Source organism: Dipteris shenzhenensis, chromosome 17 (assembly GCF_047967505.1).
Source record: "Dipteris shenzhenensis isolate YYH24624 ecotype China chromosome 17, Dip_SZ_1.0, whole genome shotgun sequence".
Classification (NCBI taxonomy): domain Eukaryota; kingdom Viridiplantae; phylum Streptophyta; class Polypodiopsida; order Gleicheniales; family Dipteridaceae; genus Dipteris; species Dipteris shenzhenensis.
The window spans coordinates 42,705,249-42,723,516 of record NC_141612.1 but is presented as its reverse complement, the minus strand read 5'-3'; the positions used below and the strand labels follow the sequence as shown (position 1 = coordinate 42,723,516).

Here is an 18,268-nt window from a genome sequence, read left to right as displayed (position 1 = left end):
ATTACTAAAATATCTTTAAATAAATATATTTAAAATATGTTTTAATACTATAGATTTTATTTATTAAAATATATGATGATATGGAGATATATTGTAGACATCCTTTAGTGCAATAAAATATTTCATTATATTTTTAGTATATACTTTAAAATAAAACATTAAACTATATAGATTTATATGGCATAAATCTTTTAAAATCTATTACGAAATTGTAGTATTCTATATACCTAATACTAATTGATAAAATATTAAATAGTAAATAAAGAAATAAATGAAATCTTTCATCCTTGAAGAGAGACCAGGATCAGTTTTAAACTGATCTCGACTTCATCCTCTATAGGACATGATGGAGGCCATGATTGATTTTAAAACCGATCCCAAGATTTCATCCTCCATTGGGCATGAGGGATGAAGATCAGTTTCAAAACCAATCTTAAACTTTCCCATGATGAGAGACAAACATCGGTTTTAAAACCGATCTTGGTTTCACATCCTCCACAAGACACTGTGGAGGCCATGATTGGTTTTAAAGCTGATCTCAACCTTTTCTCCTTCTTCCGACATGAGAGACAAAGATCGATTTCAAAACCGATCTTGAACTTTTATCCTCCACCACACATGAGAGTCCAAGATCGGTTTTAAAAGTGCTTTCCATGATGAGAGACAAAGATCAGTTTTAAAACCGATCTTGATTTCCTCCTCCACCACAGGACGCCATGATCTCAAGCTTTCATCCTTCTTCTGGCATGAGAGATCAGGATAAGCAGTTTCAATCTTGAACTTTTATCCTCCACCATGCATGAGAGTCTAAGATCGGTTTTAACATTGATCTTCAACCTTCCCATGATGAGAGACAAGACATGATGGAGGCCATGATCTCAAGTTTTCATCCTTCTTTCGACATGAGAGATCAAGATCGCTTTCATAACCCATCTTGAACTTTTATCCTCCACCAAGCATGAGGGTCCAAGTTCGGTTTTAAAACTGAACTTAAACTTTTCCATGGGACCATGATTGGTTTTTAAATCGATCTTGGCTTCGTCCTCCAAATGACATGATGGAGGCCAAGATCAGTTTTTAAACCAATCTCAAACTTGTATCCTCTGTCGAATATGAGAGATCAAGATCAAGATTGAGTTTAGCCTCCATCGGGCACTTGAGACCAAGATTGGTTTTATATCTGATCGTCAACTTTTTTTCCTCCAGCACGCATGGGAGTCCTGGATTAGTCTTGGCCTCTCATCCTCCATAGGATAGGAGAGGCCAAGATTGGTTTTGATACTGATCTTAAACTTTCATCCTCCATCGGGCATAAGGGAGTAAGATCATGAGGGACTAAGGTCGGCTTTGAAACAGTTCTTGAACTTCTATCCTCCATGGTGTATAAGATAGCAACATTAGTTTTATCCTCCATCGGGCATGAGAGATCAAGATCAGATCTTAAACTTCCCATTCTCCAATGGGAATGACAGACAAAGATCGATTTTGAAACCACTCTTAAACTTTCAACCTCTATCAGGCATGAGAGATCAAGATCAGTTTTAAATTTGATCTTAAAATTTCATCCTTCATTGGGGATGAGAGATAAAGATCAATTTAAAAACCACTCTTGTACTTTTGTCCCCCATCGAGAGAACACACACACACACACATAGTTGAATTATATAAAAGAATGATTTTGGACACATTAACCTTTTGTAGGCAATATGCTCAACAATGGTGATATCGTGGACCTTAGGATTCGTGGCACTATTGTTGCACGCGGTACAGTATTCAACAATGATGTAGGTGGCCTATGTTAAGGTGTACAAATTGGTCCTTCATGTGTATCTGTGCCAGTCGATGTTTGTTTTAATGCGGACATTGAACTTCCATTTCTAATAATGGATACATTCAAACTTCGAGATGCAGTGGGAAGCACTATTAGGTGGAAAATGAAAGACTTAAAGCTCTATGATAAAGATAGCACTGCAGAGGAGGACGAGGTGCATGTATGAAATATCAGTTTGCAACTTAGCAGATCAGATGGATATGATGTACAGGAGACATGGAAAGAGCGAAAAGTGCTTCTGTGGGCAAAGGATAAGACACATGATAGAGATGGGTTTCTTAATGGTAGCTTAATGGTTGGTCATACCCATAAAGATATTGATGCATTGTTTAGTCGTTTTTCAGAGCAATTGAGGACAAGTCATTCTGTCACTCTAGAACATCTTATGAAAACCTTCAATGAGTGCACAAAGCTCAAGGCCTGCCCCTTTTATGATGACAGAGGTTCCAAACTTCAAAGGGTTTATTGATGGGTTAATTATGCGAAGGCCAAGATAAACTTATTGGGCATTCAAAGCCATTGCATTTTCGTTTTTTCATGCAAGATGACATTCCAGTAATGCAGTACAAAATGAATCACACACAAGCATTGGATGCCAAAGGGTGGTAGCATAGAGTTGTGGAAAAGGGATACTCTTGGAAAACCTTTGTTTTCAGATGGGGAACCAACAGTGCTTCCAATGTGTGAGTACTTAAAAGATAGTGCTCAAGTTTCGAATGGCATAAAGGACCATATAAAATATTGGGACAAGCATCGCATTGACAAAGGCTCACTAGATCCTTATTCGATATACATAACACCAGTGATACAATATTGGGAAAACATGATCAAGGTGTTGTCAAACTACACCAACTATGGAAAGTCAAAATATAGGTATAGGCTTTTGACCACAGAGAACACATGTAGTAGAGCAGAACACCAACACTGACAAAGAAGGTTTCATGGGTCTAAAGGCGCTAGAAGACCCCTACTGTGGTCCACAATGTAACAAGCCCAAAGATACATTTCAACCTCTAATAGATGCAAAAAAGGGTGATTTTGTTCTTGTGAGGCCAAGCGACAATATATATCCGTATTTGGTTGGGTGTAGCCGAGTCGAACATTGAACACAACACTTCCTCTAAAGAGTACAATATGGTATTGATACAATATTGGGCACCATGTTCTCATAAGCAGAATGCAAGTGAGGCAGAAGTAATTATTGGGAGAAGTTTTCGATGTGCAATGACAAGGATCCTACACGTTGGGAGCAAGTAGACTCAATAGTATGGAGCTGGACACCGAAAGGAGGGAAGAGCCCAAGACTCAAAATTTCACCGACTGTGCATGAGAAAGCAAAAGCAGGCCTAGTAGGGGTCGATGAAGTAATCGACAAGAGTGTAGATTGAGCTAACACTCAATGGTCTTAAGGTGTTTTTGCCTTTCAATTTTGGCATGTATTGAGGAGTTAAGCTCATTGTCTTCCTATTGGTTGAATGTGTAACAATTGCCATTCTCAATGTCATGATGAATAACAAGCTTAGCTTAACTCAGGGCACTGCTTTAAACAAATGGTATTATACTTTTACACCATCTATTATATAAATGTATTGATAATTCAACAAAGTTAACTCTCTTCTATGGCATTGCAATATTTTCAAGGTTCTCATTGTCATATACTAAAAAATTTAAGGTGAGGAAGTGGCTTGTGCAATGTGGTAATTAAGCAAAATTTTTGAGTTTACACAACAAATAGTTCATTCCCAAAGTTAATGAAGCATCTCACTTATTTTCTCATTCAAATGACATAAATAAATATCATATGCATCATTCCCAAAATTAATGAAAAACTCTAAATTAAGTTGCCTAAAACAACAAAACCAAAATTAATTGAATTGACATTCTTAGTTAAAAGCCTCTATAAATGCAACAAGAGATTCCCAAAATTAATCAAACAATGTACACAGCAACAAACCAAAGATCCACAATGACTATGTATGAAACAAGAGATCCACTGTGCTAGAGTGAAGATGAGAAGAGTATGAAGAAGGGATCCTAAGATGGGAGAGTGTGAGGCCAGAAAGATGAGAAGAGTATGAGGAAGGGACTGTAAAATGGGAGAGTGTAAGGTTCTCTCTCCCAATTTAATTCTCCCATAATATCAAGATTTTTCCAAAATTACTAATACGGTGTTCTATCTAATATTTTACTTAGTTTTATTCACCTCATCCTTCCATGTAACTAGCCCAAGGGCTCTCTTATAGGGCCCCTTTTTGAGTCCAAATTTTTTGTAATGCTTCCGGTAATTGCCACCCCTCCTCATTGGAATTTTAGGGGCATGAGGACCTCCTCTTAGGCTAGGTCCACTCCACCCGCCAGCCCTCCTCCAAAAGATAGTGTGAAGGGCTGTCGACCTAGTTGGCGCAATAGAGGGACGAGACCCAAACACTAGCATGGGAAGGGGATTTCCAGGTGCGTAGAACTTTGGGATGTGAGAAGTTTGGATTAGAGGTCTATGCTAGCGTTGTGTGTTCCGTATAAATTAAATCAAGCTAAAGGGATCTTCCCAATGAAGGTACTCTCCAGGTGTGGCCTACAACTACGATCTTACAAAAGATTTGTATTCAGCCCATGAAGGTCACCCATTCCATCGCCAACTCCTCTAGCTGGTACATGATGCATTCCATCTCCTCCAACCGCTACACCAATCACACGTTGATGACACGAATTAGTAGCCAGATGATTGCCGGGTGACACATTGGAAGGCCATCCTCCAACATGGCCTGCCATCCTCCAAAAGGTGATGTGAAAGGCTGCTATCCTAGTTGGTTGAATAGGAGGGATAGGCCCGGACACTAACAAGAAAGATGTTTGTTTGGCCCATGAAGGCAACCCACTCCATGCATGATTGGCCCATTCCATCTCCTCCAATTGCTACACCAATCACATGACATAAATTAGCAGCCTGATGACGGCCAGGTGGCATAAGAGGGCCTCCTTGTGCCAACGCTAGCGCTGGGAAGGGCTACCCACTCAACAACCATCATGTTGGAGAAAAGAGCATCCCCCTATGTTGGATGAAGACGGATGCCTTCCATAAAATAAGTAAGATACTCGAACCTCCACCGGTAGCACAACCGGCATTGAGCAAGAAACTCGAATATTCAATTTCCTCCAAAGCTAAAAATGGCATTGAATGCAGGCTTCACACCGGTTCTAGTCCAATAGCCCAAGGATGGACTAGAGATGGCTATTTTGGCAAGGCTGGCTTGCAGGCAAATGCTAAGTCCACCATGCAATAATGGAAGTCCAACCTCATGGGGACGTGAAAACTAGTTGCTAGCAGGTTGGAACAACCCTGCTAGCATACGTGGGGAGCGACTCTAAATTACCATACCAGACGGCCATCTTCCAATTCTATTTAGTTCTAGCCCTCCCAGGTGGCCATCCTCCAATTCTAATTCCAGCCCTGCTAGTGACTCACACACATTGGGAGCTGCTCTAAACCACCGCACCAAGTGGCCATCCTCCAATTCTGTTTTGTTCGAGCTCTAGGGGAGCTGCTCTAAACTACGACAAGAGGCGGGCATCTTCCAATTCTAGTTCTTGGGACAGGTGGTACTGTAGCCACACACCACCACACAAAGATACTGTGAGAGAGGAGATATATAAGGGAAAAAGAATAAAAGAGTGAGCGAGCTAGCTTGAAGTGGGTGGCTATGGCGTCCTGCAATCCCATCTCCTTCACATGCAAGTCTACCATGCCGCTCCCTCTCCCTCGACCTCCACAGCATCCATGGCATCTCCTCCCAATCTGCTCTCAGCTCCACCACAGGTTCTCCTCCCTTTCCTCCCTCCTTTCTCATCTTTTGCTTCTTTCTTCCTCATTTGACACACATTTCGTTTGTTTCCTGCCTCCGCCTCAAGGCTTCTTGCCCTCAACCCCCCCCCCATCCAGCGACGACAATTGGGTCGCCATCTCTTGTCCCTCCTCGCGCTTGTGGCCTTTCCTGCACCTTCGACCGCACTCGATATCCAAGGCATAATCCTTTCATCCGCTTCAGACCTTTGCTTGCGAACCGATGCGGATACTGCTGACACGAGTTCTTAAACCTTGGTGCAGAACCAGCATCGGAGTACAAGACCTACAGTGACGAGCTGGACAAGTACTCTCTCACGCTTCCGCCAGGTTTGTCAACCAGTTGAAAACAAAAATGAAGGTGTTTGATGATAAGGATGGCGAAAGCGTTGGGTGGTTCGCAGCATTTTACGGTGTTAATGTGCGCAGACTGGATCAAAGGACAAGGGAAAGCGACTGGTGAGAGAAATGTCACGGCATTTTTCCCAGCGAATGATATCTCGACCAATGGTATTCTCTAAATTTGAAATGAAGAATGTTCATTACAGCATATTAGTGGTGTACATTGATATCTTGGAATTGGTTGTGACAACAGTTGCTGATTTTTACAATTGTGGCAGTAAATGTCATAATCACGGGCCTAGGGGCGGACTACACTAGCTTGGGCTCATTTGGAACCGTAGATGCATTTGCCGAAACTCTGGTAATTGTTTCTGGCTATGCTCTGAGCGTAGTGACGATTGTATTAGCTTACCGACCAAATATCCCATGGAAATGCGTCGAGGCTTATATAATACAGGTGATTTCATCTCAAATATCTGTAACTTTTCCAGGTCAATACTTTGGACAGGAGCTGGAAAAAACCGCCAGGGCAAGCGGCAAAGCTGATAAGCTCTAAATCAAAGAATGGTAAACTTTCTGATCAATATAAAATAGTTATGCAATGCATACAAGCAACATACATGTGCTGACATAGGAGACAGTTCCCCTAATATGAAAGAGTCCATAGTTTGATAGCTTAGGAAGCCTTAAATTATAGTTTTGAGAAATGCTGGGAGCAATATTTGCAGGTCTCTATTATGTTGAATATACGGTGCAGAATCCAGGCGAGAGAAAACGATGCTTACTTTCTGTTGTTGGCATACGTTTCAATGGATGGTACAACCGTCTTTACACTGTAACTGGGCAGGTGGGTGGCTACACAGAAACTGTCTACGTGCTGTAAAGGGATTTAGCGACCGGCGTCAGGTTGTTGCTGATGATAATTATGTTATCACGTTTCTATTGACTACATGTGGCAACTAAAAATTTAACATCTTTGGTCAAATTTTCAGTTCTGGGAAGATGACAGAGAGAAATATGAGGCAGTCCTAGAAAAGGTCAGCTCACGTGTGCATTTAGAGTAATCTTGATATGCTATAATGATCTAGAGTTTTCGTGTTCACGCATTCGTTATGATCTGTATTTGCAGGTGGTTGATTCTTTCAAGTTCGTTGAGGCATGAGCTGAGAGTTGTTTGAGTTCTTTGGAAGCTCAAAATGTCCATGCAAGCAAGTGAGCATAGGCTATCTTCTTTTTAATGAGTTTGCAATGGCAGGTAGACTCTTATCTAAACAAAAGAAATGCAAAAGCTCTCGTACAGTCCTGTTAGGTTAATCTTTGACAACTATCTCACGCAGTATTTTTGGTTCTCTGTTGCTGGCGATTTCACTTGTCTGTTTGGCAATGGCTTATATTTTAACTATGTGTCAATGTTTGCATGGTTAATTTCTGGGTTGCAGATCATCAGTCTTTATGCCTAATGGAGTGCTGAGTTTACTCAGACATGAATGCGGTACAGACATGCAAAAGGAGTGATGTGATTGGAACGTAGAATTCCAGAATTGCACGTTATGTAAGTGCAAGAGGACGTTCATGCAAAATGAGCGAACATGATATGAAACATATGATGGTGTAGGACCTGTCATGTCAAAGCTACTGCATAACCTTTCATGGTGTAACATCATAAAATGTCACAGATGGATGAATGCCATCAATTAGTCCTGGTAATGCTTCCCAAACACGTGAATGATTTTTTGTATACCTTGCTTGTCATGGCTTGTTCACATTAGAATACGGAAAGGCAAAGCAGATTGCAAAAAGCAAGATGGCTTCAGCAGTCTGTAACGTAGATGTAGGCCTTTGTAGCCTAAAACATAAAAAAGAGAGGTGATTGTTGCTGTTTGATTACTAAATTCTTTGCAAATTTTTGGAGGCTTCTGTAGGTTATATAAAATATATTATCGGCATGGCAACCTAATAGGTAGACCACAATCCTAAGGTCTTGAAAGCTCTTTCAAAGTACAAGTACACTTTATGGCACATTCACCTCCTGTAACGCTTTCCCATCGTCCTCAAATTGTTTTTCAGACCATTATCGAAGAATTAACTCTCTAGCCCTACACCATATAACACTACAGTGGTGAGGCACTTCGCTCATGAATGAATGACTGTTGAAAAGTATAATTGACTGCCTTCAGAGTCCTTTCAGTAAGGCATGAGCTGCTTACAGCACACGCGGAAAGGGAAAGGGGAAATAAATAGTCTCACGGGGGGAGGGACAAGGTTGAATTAAATAAGGGGCATTAAAGAGGGAGAGACCTGTGAGATTTGGGAGGGGGGGACCGGTCACTTATGAAGGGCATAGGGGGAGGGGGATTTATATTTAATATTATATGGAAAGGGGCATATGATACTACTTTATAGCTTGGTGGTAGGGCTTAGGAAAAAGAACGTTTTGGGTTTCATTTTTTTCTTAAACGTTTGGGGAAGCCTCCCTTGGACATAGTCTATGCATACAATACTTTAAGACATGGAGAAACATAGGTTAATTAATGCATACACAAATTAAGCAATAGAGAAACATAGCTTAATCAAAGCATAAATAAATTAAGCCATAGATAAACATAGGTTTATTAAGCCTCCATGCACCAAAATTAATTGAAAGTGTTCACTCCTTCTAAAACCTTGGGACCGAATGAAAGCATCAAACTTTTGATACCATTTTCTAGGCGCTTGCTTAAGTCCATAGAGACTCTTCTTCACCTTGCCAACTAAATGCTCTCTGTCCTTTTTTTCAAAGCCTTCCAGTTGCATCATGTAAATTTTCTCATGCAGATCCTCGTGTAAGAAAGCTGTCTTGACATCCATCTGCATAAGCTCCATATCCTAGGATGCCACTAGTCCAAGCATGCATCTTAGTGTGGTCATCTTCACAACCGGAGAGAATATCTCATCAAAGTCCACACCCTTCTCTTGCTTGAATCCTTTAGTGACCAAACGGGCCTTGTACCTAGGCACATCATCACCTGTGACCATCTTGTAGACCCATTTACATGGCAATGCTTTCTTTCCATGTGGCAAAGAAACCAAGTCCCAAGTCTTATTCTTCATAACTGAACTCATCTCTGATTGCATAGCATACTCCCCCTTGCATTGATCCTCACGCATCATAGCCTCTCTGTAGCAAGACGGCTCCCCACAATTAGTAAGCATCACATAGTCTACCCCTGGAACAAACCTATTAGGCGGTCTAGACACTCTAGATGATCTTCTCAAGGGCATTTCAGCTTGATGTCCCACTTGCATGTCAGCCACATTTGGCTCATCATTTCCACCAATAGATGATCCATCATCTACCCTTGATCGTATACGTGTAAGAGTACTTGGTGGTACCATTTCTTGCACATTTGGTACATGGACAGCTTGCTGTCTATGAGGCAATGCCATGTTGAGGTCGAGGGTTGACAGGCATGTAGAGAGCCCCTATTGGCTATTCCTCTTACATCTAGGACCACCCAAACCATCCTCGCTCCCCTTAACCATCTTGATCCTCCTTCCATGTCACTTTCCCCAAATCAACGAGTCTCATTCAAGGTTCTGTGGGCCCTTTTGGTCAAATTTCTCTTCTCCTTTAATATGTTGTAGGCCTATCTCTACTCCGTTTCTCTAGTCAACTGTTCTCTCTCTCCACTTTTCAAAATTTGGCTAGTGGCACCTCATACAGTTGCTCTCTCCCCTCTTGCTCCTCCTCCTCTCCTTCTAGAATCTACTCTTTCTCTACCTCCTCCTGCTCTTCCTCCTCTTGCCTTACCCACACCTTCTCTTTCCTCTCTTGCTCTACCCCCTCTTGCTTTGCTCTCTCCTATAGCTGCTCTTTTTTAGCATCCCATAGTTGCTCTGTCCCCTCTTGCTTTGCTCTTTCCTACAACTGCTCTTTTCCCTTTTGCTTTGCCTTCTCCACTCTTTTCCCTTTTGCGGCCACTGCTTTGTTCCCTCTTGCTCGACCCTCTCCTATAGCTACTCTTTCCATTCGTACAACTACTTTGTTACCCCCTCTATCTTTGGGTTGGAGCCTCTATGTTGGAGTTTCTCTCTCCCTCAAAGATGCACCCTATTCACTCGCCTTGTATTGGAGGTCTATTCTTGCTTTGGTGACCTCTTTTCCTTTATCTCCCCTCTTCTATGGTGAGGAACAAAATGACACAAGCATGCAATTTTGTGAGCTCCAGTGTCTTCTAGAACACCAAAAATGCATTGAATTAGTCGATGCCTTGCACTTACGATTTGAACGATTGCATAGTCATGAAAGGTTTGATAAGAGTCCAGATAAGCTTCCCAAGAGCAAGAGGCGTAAGTTCAGTACCATTCATTATAATTTAGATATGATTGACAAAGTGTGATGTCAAGAATACCTAAGACAAATGCCACATATTATCAGAAAACTTTAGACATGAAACCACACAGTAAAAATGTCAAAATAAATTGCACCACTATTTTATGTGCCCTCCAATTCATGAAGCGAAGCTATGCAAATGCCATAATATACAACCTAGAATTTATGCATAGCTTGCACTAGTCAAACACGACATTTAATGTTGCATGAGGGATGAAATTAGCACTGTTCATGCACTTCTCTAAATGCTTGCTACCTTTTCATTATTTTAAACCTATATATTTATAGGGTTTGGGTACATAAAGGGGTAAAAGAGACAATTTGACTTCATGTTTCTTATAGAAATTATCGTATTGCTTTGATTACATCATCCAAAAGTCAATGAGAATTGTAACAGTTTTTAAAGATTAATCAAGATTAGAAGAGAGGAATACATACAAGAAGACTCTATGATGGTAAGCAAGCTCTAAAAACTGATATGTTTTAAATGGTCTTTTAATCCAATGTGTTTAATGGGTTCTTCTAATGTAATGGTTGTTGAATTGTTGTAGGAGGCATTTGAGGTTGATGAATTATCTCCTCAATGGGACAATGTTCATAACATGTTTGGTCAACGTCATCATTGGTGCACTACTTCAGTCAAGCAGGAGGACATGTTGTGGACATTCATATCACATTTTCACAAGGTCCTACTTAATTACTAAGGTGTATCAATATATTGACACAAACGTTTTGATCCATTGCATGGGTATCCAGCATGGTAGTGATGGGAATAACTCTATGCTTAGCTGCAAAAGAGGAGAGCCTTTTGATGCATTAGAAAAGGTAAGTTACTTGTGAGATTCAGTTTGTTGATGAGGTACAAGAAACTCTCTTCTCTTCTCCTCTTCACACCTCCTTGTCATGTCACCTCTCTTCCTCAGGCCTCACTGAATCCTCATCCTTAATGAAACTTCCTAATATGCAAGGCTAAAAAGCTCATGTACAAAATACGTCACACTCGAAAACCTTGCACCATGAAACCTTGGGTCATATAGGGTACACCTACATGTAGATGTACCATGCATGTAGGGTATACTTGTTCAAGGACTTGGCTAATGGAGAAGATTTTCCTCACAATAAGAGCTTCCCCATTTCTATGGGAATCTATTGCAAAACTTGATGTGGTGAGGCAAAATTGGCTCAATGGAGTCAATCAAATAGGAGACCTAATTGCATTATGATGTGCCAATCTCCATTCACATGAAATGAGGCTTACATAGAATGTTAGTGATTAGGTAAAACCTATCATTTAATCATCCCCTCCTTTCTTGCAATAGTACGTATAGTAGGTCTGAGGCCATCCCTTGGCCTACTATACGTCATTACACCTCCTCTAGTGCATCCTTTGAGTTCATTGGATTGTTTTGCATCTACTCATTCTTACTAATTTGTAGTAATCTTCTTCTCTTGATAGGGTCCCCATGTATCTTTTGGCTCATTATCTTGTAGTTGCTCATTGTTGATGCAATTAAACTCTTGTTTTGATTTCATTATTCGTGTTGGGTGAAGTCCAATTCATTTGAAGTATCAAATAGGTGAGGGAGAGAAGGGATCATATTGGTCGATTTACATTGACATCAAATAAACAAGACAAACTAGTTGTTGGGATATCTCACCAAACTCTAAACTCTAAAAGGTGTTTATTAACACCGTTACTAAGTCTTGGAGATTTTAGAAGACTCAAATGGTAAATTAATCTCATACATGGACCTTAACTATATAAATATAAATATAAAAGTCTTACAGGCATGCCCATGTCACGTGGACAGTGCAGTGCACTGGTCCCACCATATGTATCAATGGCCTTTGATCGATGAACCAAGGACATGTACATTCCATGCATGCATGTGCAGCATTGTGTGTGACTCCATACTACTAGATTTTAGAGTTTTTAAACTCTCAAAAGGTGTTTGTTAATACCGTTATGATATCTTGAAGATTTTAGAGGACTCTTATGGTAAATTAATGTCATGCATGGGCCATACATACATACATACATGCATACATACATACATACATATATGCATCCATCCATACATGCATGCATGCATGCATGCATCCATATGTATATACATACATGCATGCATGCATACATATAATTTTTTCATACATTTAAATTGCTTTTATTAATTTAAGAGTAATTAAACTATTATTTTTTATTAAATTGTTATTAAGTGCAACATTATAGAGAGATATTCTAAAATTTATTACGTGGAAATGACATTGCCAAAAAGTAAACTTTTGATTCTCGAACAACATTTTCATAAACTTTTCATTTGGGAAGGAGTTTTAGGAATAGTCCAAATGTAGACATATGAGTCCAAAATTAATGAAATAAGTGTTCTCATGGGAATGTAGCCAAAAGAGTCTTGAGATACATCAAAGATACAAGACAATTTGGAATATAATACAGAGGAAGTCATCGAAGCTTGCATGGAACAGTGACTATGTCAGAGATCATGAGACAAGGAGATCCACATAGGAATATGCATTTTTCCTTGGTCAAGGTGCTATATGATGGTTGTCCAACAAACAGCCAATTGTTTCTTTGTCTTCAACTAAAATAGAATATAGGGCTCTCACTACAGGTGCATGTGAGGCTATATGGCTCAGAAAACTATTGCCAAAAATAGATTTTTTTGATGAATGAAAGACAACAACAATATACTGTGATAATCAATCGGCTCAAGCATTGGCCAAGAATCCAGTATATCACTCCAGGACCAAGCACATTGATGTCAAAGAGCACTTCATCGGAGAAAGAGTGTTACTTGGTGACATCACACTACAGCATTGTGATAGCAAAGAGAATGTTGCATACATTTTTACCAAACCACTCGGTAAAGAGCTTTTTGAGAAGCACCGAGGTTTGACATAGAGGAAGAATAGTATCATTAAAGGGGTGTGATGGAATGTAATGCTCAGTCCTTCTTGATTCCCAAGAATCATTATCTTGAGGGAAGGCCTACTTCATGATGTTGATCTTGAGGGAAGGTGTTGTGAAACTACGCTCAACATCATGTGATCATATGTTCATAGCACCAACACATATAGAGTGATATAAAGGAAAGGGTTAGATGCCCTAAGCCTAACCCTAAAAGAGTTTGTATATATTCTACATTTTCAACTACTTCTAATGTATAGTTAGTCATTTGTGGTGTGCTCTCTAGTTGTGCCCTCTCTCCTCATCTCCACTCTTCACCTTTCCCCTCTTCCTATTTTGTCAATTGATCCGCTATCCTTACCACCATGCAAATGGCGTTGGCTCCCATCCGGACAATCTAAGTCATCGGCACATATCATATGATATTATATTGACCCCTAAACCACCATCAAGCAATGCACCTAGAATTGCTTGGCCCTTTAGTGTCACTATAATCTCCACAATATTCTTGTCATAAATCGATGCTTTTGATTATGCCCTTGCTAGTTCTGCCTGAGTAGCGGACTCATTTCGGATGGTTTTGTGGCACACACTAGATAGATTGGTATAGATGCTACAACCAAAACACAGAGCTAGTGATAGAGCTTTTGGCAAAAGGCTAGCATTGGATCCAATAGTTCTTTTACTAACATATCTGTAGGTCCTTCAACATGCTCCATATGTTGAACTCAGTCTCAAACAAAACTTGCTCAACCTTATCAAGATTTTCCACCACTTTTTGGGGCACACTCAACTCGATGTGGGGGAGCTCATCCTTCTCTTCCAAAATCGTTTCCATTGGGGCCTTTACATTAGGCATCGAACCAAATGGAGGCTGTCCATCCTACACCCCCTTCGACACTGTCACAAACATTCGCTTGTCCCTCCCAATTAATTGGCTCTTTGTTCTTCTGCTTTGGTCGGCGAGATGACAATGCAAGTCCATCACCATTGTCACCAAATTAGTAGTGGCACCATTGTTAGTAGCTGTAGCTTTTGGCTTGTCTAGATAAACAATCTATTGTCACAGGCACTGGCATGGGAATCTAAGCATGCAAAGTGGCCCTTTCAGCCTGGTGTTTCTTGAATAGCTTGTACTTGTTCTTCTTTTGGTGGCCAAGCGCATCTCAATAATAACAAATGATTTGGCTTGGAGGACCACAATCTGGTCTTTGAAGGGGGCAGTAGGGACTTCCCTCAGTAGCGGGATTGGCAACCAGGGCCACCGCTAGTTGAACTAGGGCTATGGCCATGGTGAATTTTTGGGGGTAAAGGTGACATGTGGCAAGCATTACATCTATAGGCATCGATGGTGTGAGTTGCAATTTGGTGTATGACACACCATAAATGCTGAAGGCCACATTATTTTGGTCATTGGTTGTCTTTGTGCCATTTGGGAAACCAAACACGCTTAAGTACATGTGGTGAAGCTTCAATGCCATCTTCGAGCAAGCGGGTGTTAGCAAGGCCACATTCTATGGATGATGTCTTGGGCTTCTTGGTTGCTCTTCTGTGTTAACAACGTGTGTGGAATTTTTCATCTCCACTACTCTCATCAGAATCTGTATCAGCTATGGTCAGCTTGATGAGTCAATGGTTTATGCTTCATGTAGGCTAGCCATGCTTTCAACATGACAGGTATCATCAACAAGGTTGTTGAAGATCATGTTAGATATGCTCAATGCCCCACCCTCTTGGTAACCACCAGTGGTACAAGATGCTCAAGTTATAAGGCCCCGATATGAGGAGATGCCATGTGTGAGCCCGAGACACTGGATCCTGACTTGCATGTCAGATGAGGTCTATCAATGAGACTGTTGATGGTAGAAAGGTGATTGTATGGGAGCCCCCGAGGCAACGGTATAGGGAATATTCCTTGAATATTCCATGGACGACTAGTCAGTTCCACTGACTAGGTTGACTGGTTGGCTCCACCGACTAGGTCGACTGGTCGACTCCACTGACTACGTTGATATGACTACCGCCATCATAGCTATAAAGAGGCGACCTCCCCAGTCCATTGCATCAGATTCGTTTAGATCAGATCAGATCTTCCAGCTAGTAGCTCTTCACCTAGTATCTATCTAGATCGCCATCTAAGCTCCACTATGGGAGCGCACAGGTGGACGGAGTCATCATCTGTACTACATCAGTATTCAAGGAAAAGTTTGTTCCTCACCAGTTTGCTGTGTACTCTCTATTCTTTGTTCAGTTTCTGTTCCGCTACGCCGTGTAATTTAATAGATCAATGCTTCCATATCTCAAGAGGCAACATCTTGCTTTAGTTTTTAGTTTAACCCATGCACGAAATGATGAACTCAATACTTCTTGGGTGGGGCATTGTGCTTGTGGTAGGCAATTGGCGAAACGTAGTCATCCAATGTGAGATCTTGTTGATCCATTCACCCAAGCCTTGTGATGAGGATGTGAACCATCATCTTTTCTACATAGTAGAGACATAGTAGAGAATTAGAAAGGCTATGCAAAGGGTAGCAAAATTTGAGAACAAGACAACAGCATACTGTGAAACCCCAATCATAGCTCTACTATAGAGAGTAACTAGGAATATTTCCATTTTGATGGGTTCTATTTGTTGCATCACTAGAACATTGGCCCACCATGCACTTTCCAACAAAATTATGTGTGCATCGGTGTCCTCTTCTGGGAAGTGAAGGAAATTGGGGTACTTGATGTCGTGATTGGGCAAAGAGTGTGAACATGAACTGGTGTCTGGTAAAAGGAGATCTCAATGGAGGACACATAGGTGCAACAGGGATACAACCTGACGAGGTTGCAACAAGAATGAGGGAAGAGATCTAGAATCGTCAGAATGCTCATCAACTATGATAGCACTGCTACTGACTTCCTCATAGTCCACTGACTTGAAGGAATCCTGAGAACAATGCAGTTCATGACTTCTATATTGAGCTTCTTGTGTAGACATGTATTTCAAGAAAATGTAGACATGAGAGCATGATAGGAAGGGTTATCATGATCTCTAAAGTGATAATGAGATATTTATGCTACACTAACCGATTGTATCGATACAATGTTTCCCTAATGTAGCCACACAAGCAAGGAAATGAAGCAAGCGGTTGGGCAATAAATAGTACACGATTGAGTTGGTTTGCTTGAATCAAACATGATGATAAAATATTAAAAGGAGCGCAGTAAAAATACAAAGACAAGGTTGGAAGCCAAAATACATAAATGAAGAATATAGCACTCAAAGTTTCTTGCAGAGTTCTACAACTCAAGTGATGGGTCTAATTGAGCATGATCACTTGTATTTTAGGAGGCTAGAATCAAAAACTTACAAAGAGGGGCAAGGTACCCCTTATAAACCCTACTTCCTATCACTAATCATTATAAGGTGCCGTGGGGTTTGAACTAACTACTGTATGCATAAAACATCTACAACCACACAAGTGGTGTGACGTTAAACCATGGACACGCATTGAACAAGAAGAGGCCGACCACTTGAATGTGCCTTTAAAATTTAGGTGTTACTAGATGGTACTATGTAGGAGTTAAATTCTTGGATTAGGAGGTAGTGGCATGGGCGAAGAGGCATGGCAAGGAATATGGGTTAGCATGGATTTTTAAAAAGGTACGAAGGATGTTACTTGAGTTAGGGAGGGATGTGAGAAGATAAAAAAAGAGAGTGGCAAGATAGGGGAGATTAGATTGAAGGTAGACCACATATTCTTTTGGCAAATCTTTATCACTTGGTAGGCATTGTCAACTTTAATGTAGGATTTGTCCGGGAATAATATCCCAAGGAAGTTGGCAGTGATTGTTGCAATAAGGGTAGGAAGTGTCATTTGAGGAGGCGGAGTTTAACATTTGGAGAGTGCGTTGAAGGATTTACAGATCAATATGTCAATAAAGCAACTACTGGATGTAGTGCTAACCTTTCACCGACAACTCTGTCACTAGCTCAGTGTTCCAGTTGTACTCGTAGTACCAGTCCAACCGATGTGTGTTGCAAGACTGTGTCTAGAACGAGTCTGATGGTGTGTGCCACCCAGCCAGAACTACAAAGGGCACAACCGAAAGCCCCAATTTACAATGAAAAATTAAAATATTGTTGTGATTACAGTGACACTAAAGGGCCATGCGATTCCAGATGCATTGATCGATGTCAATTCAAGGGTTCAATACAATATCGGATGATATGTGCCGGTAACTTGGATTCTCCAGATGGGAGCCAGTTCCATTTGTAGTTAGGATGGTGGATCAATGGCATGTACAACCATTGGGCCTCTTCTGCATTGTTTCGATTATGGTGGTGAACCTAAGTTTTGTGGTTGCCATCGTGGAAGATATTAGCACTGCCTACCTGATATTGCTTAACTGGTCGTGTTGTGGCAAGCATGTGTGAAATAAGACTGGCATTGAGCTGGCATTATGACCGGATCATGATCCTAAAGGGTAAGAAAAATGTGAAGCTATCTGTTATAGACCAGAGGAAAATTCACACACACGTCCACCCAAAGGTGGCTGAAGGACTCAACATGACTGAAGGACTTGACAATGACGAAGAGGAGGAATTACTTTGGATCAACCCCGAAGGACTTCACAATGAAAAAGAGGAGGAATTCCGTCGGATCAACCCTAAAGGACTTGAAAAGTCCTTTGGATTAATCCTGAAGGACTTGACAATGACAGAGAGGAGGAATTCCTTTGAATCAACCCCAACATTTTTACTCTCTTTGAGGTGGACATAGTTTCCATACTTGACAAGTACCACTTCCCTCAAGAAAGACAATGATGCATCGGCAAATTATCAAAAGCAGCCAAGGATACCCCAGCTGGTATCTTAAAGCTCATTCAAGAAGAACAAGATTTTGAGATGGAATTGTAAACTCTCTAAGGGTGATCGAGGATGCCCTCACAATTCTTAATTTTGGCACCAAG

The 18,268-nt window shown here is 40.8% G+C and overlaps 1 protein-coding gene across 1 annotated transcript; it reads left to right on the top strand.

Moving 5' to 3' along the window:
• Window positions 1-5,405: 5,405 nt before the first annotated feature.
• LOC147892150 (Photosystem II reaction center PsbP family protein) lies at window positions 5,406-7,872 on the top strand. The gene is given in 10 exon segments (XM_087388742.1): window positions 5,406-5,645; window positions 5,738-5,925; window positions 5,928-5,999; window positions 6,099-6,179; window positions 6,290-6,372; window positions 6,503-6,578; window positions 6,740-6,858; window positions 7,004-7,048; window positions 7,141-7,223; window positions 7,451-7,872. Coding segments are annotated over 9 exon segments (813 nt in total). The 5' UTR covers window positions 5,406-5,529; the 3' UTR covers window positions 7,174-7,223; window positions 7,451-7,872.
• The last annotated feature ends 10,396 nt before the right edge of the window (window positions 7,873-18,268 follow it).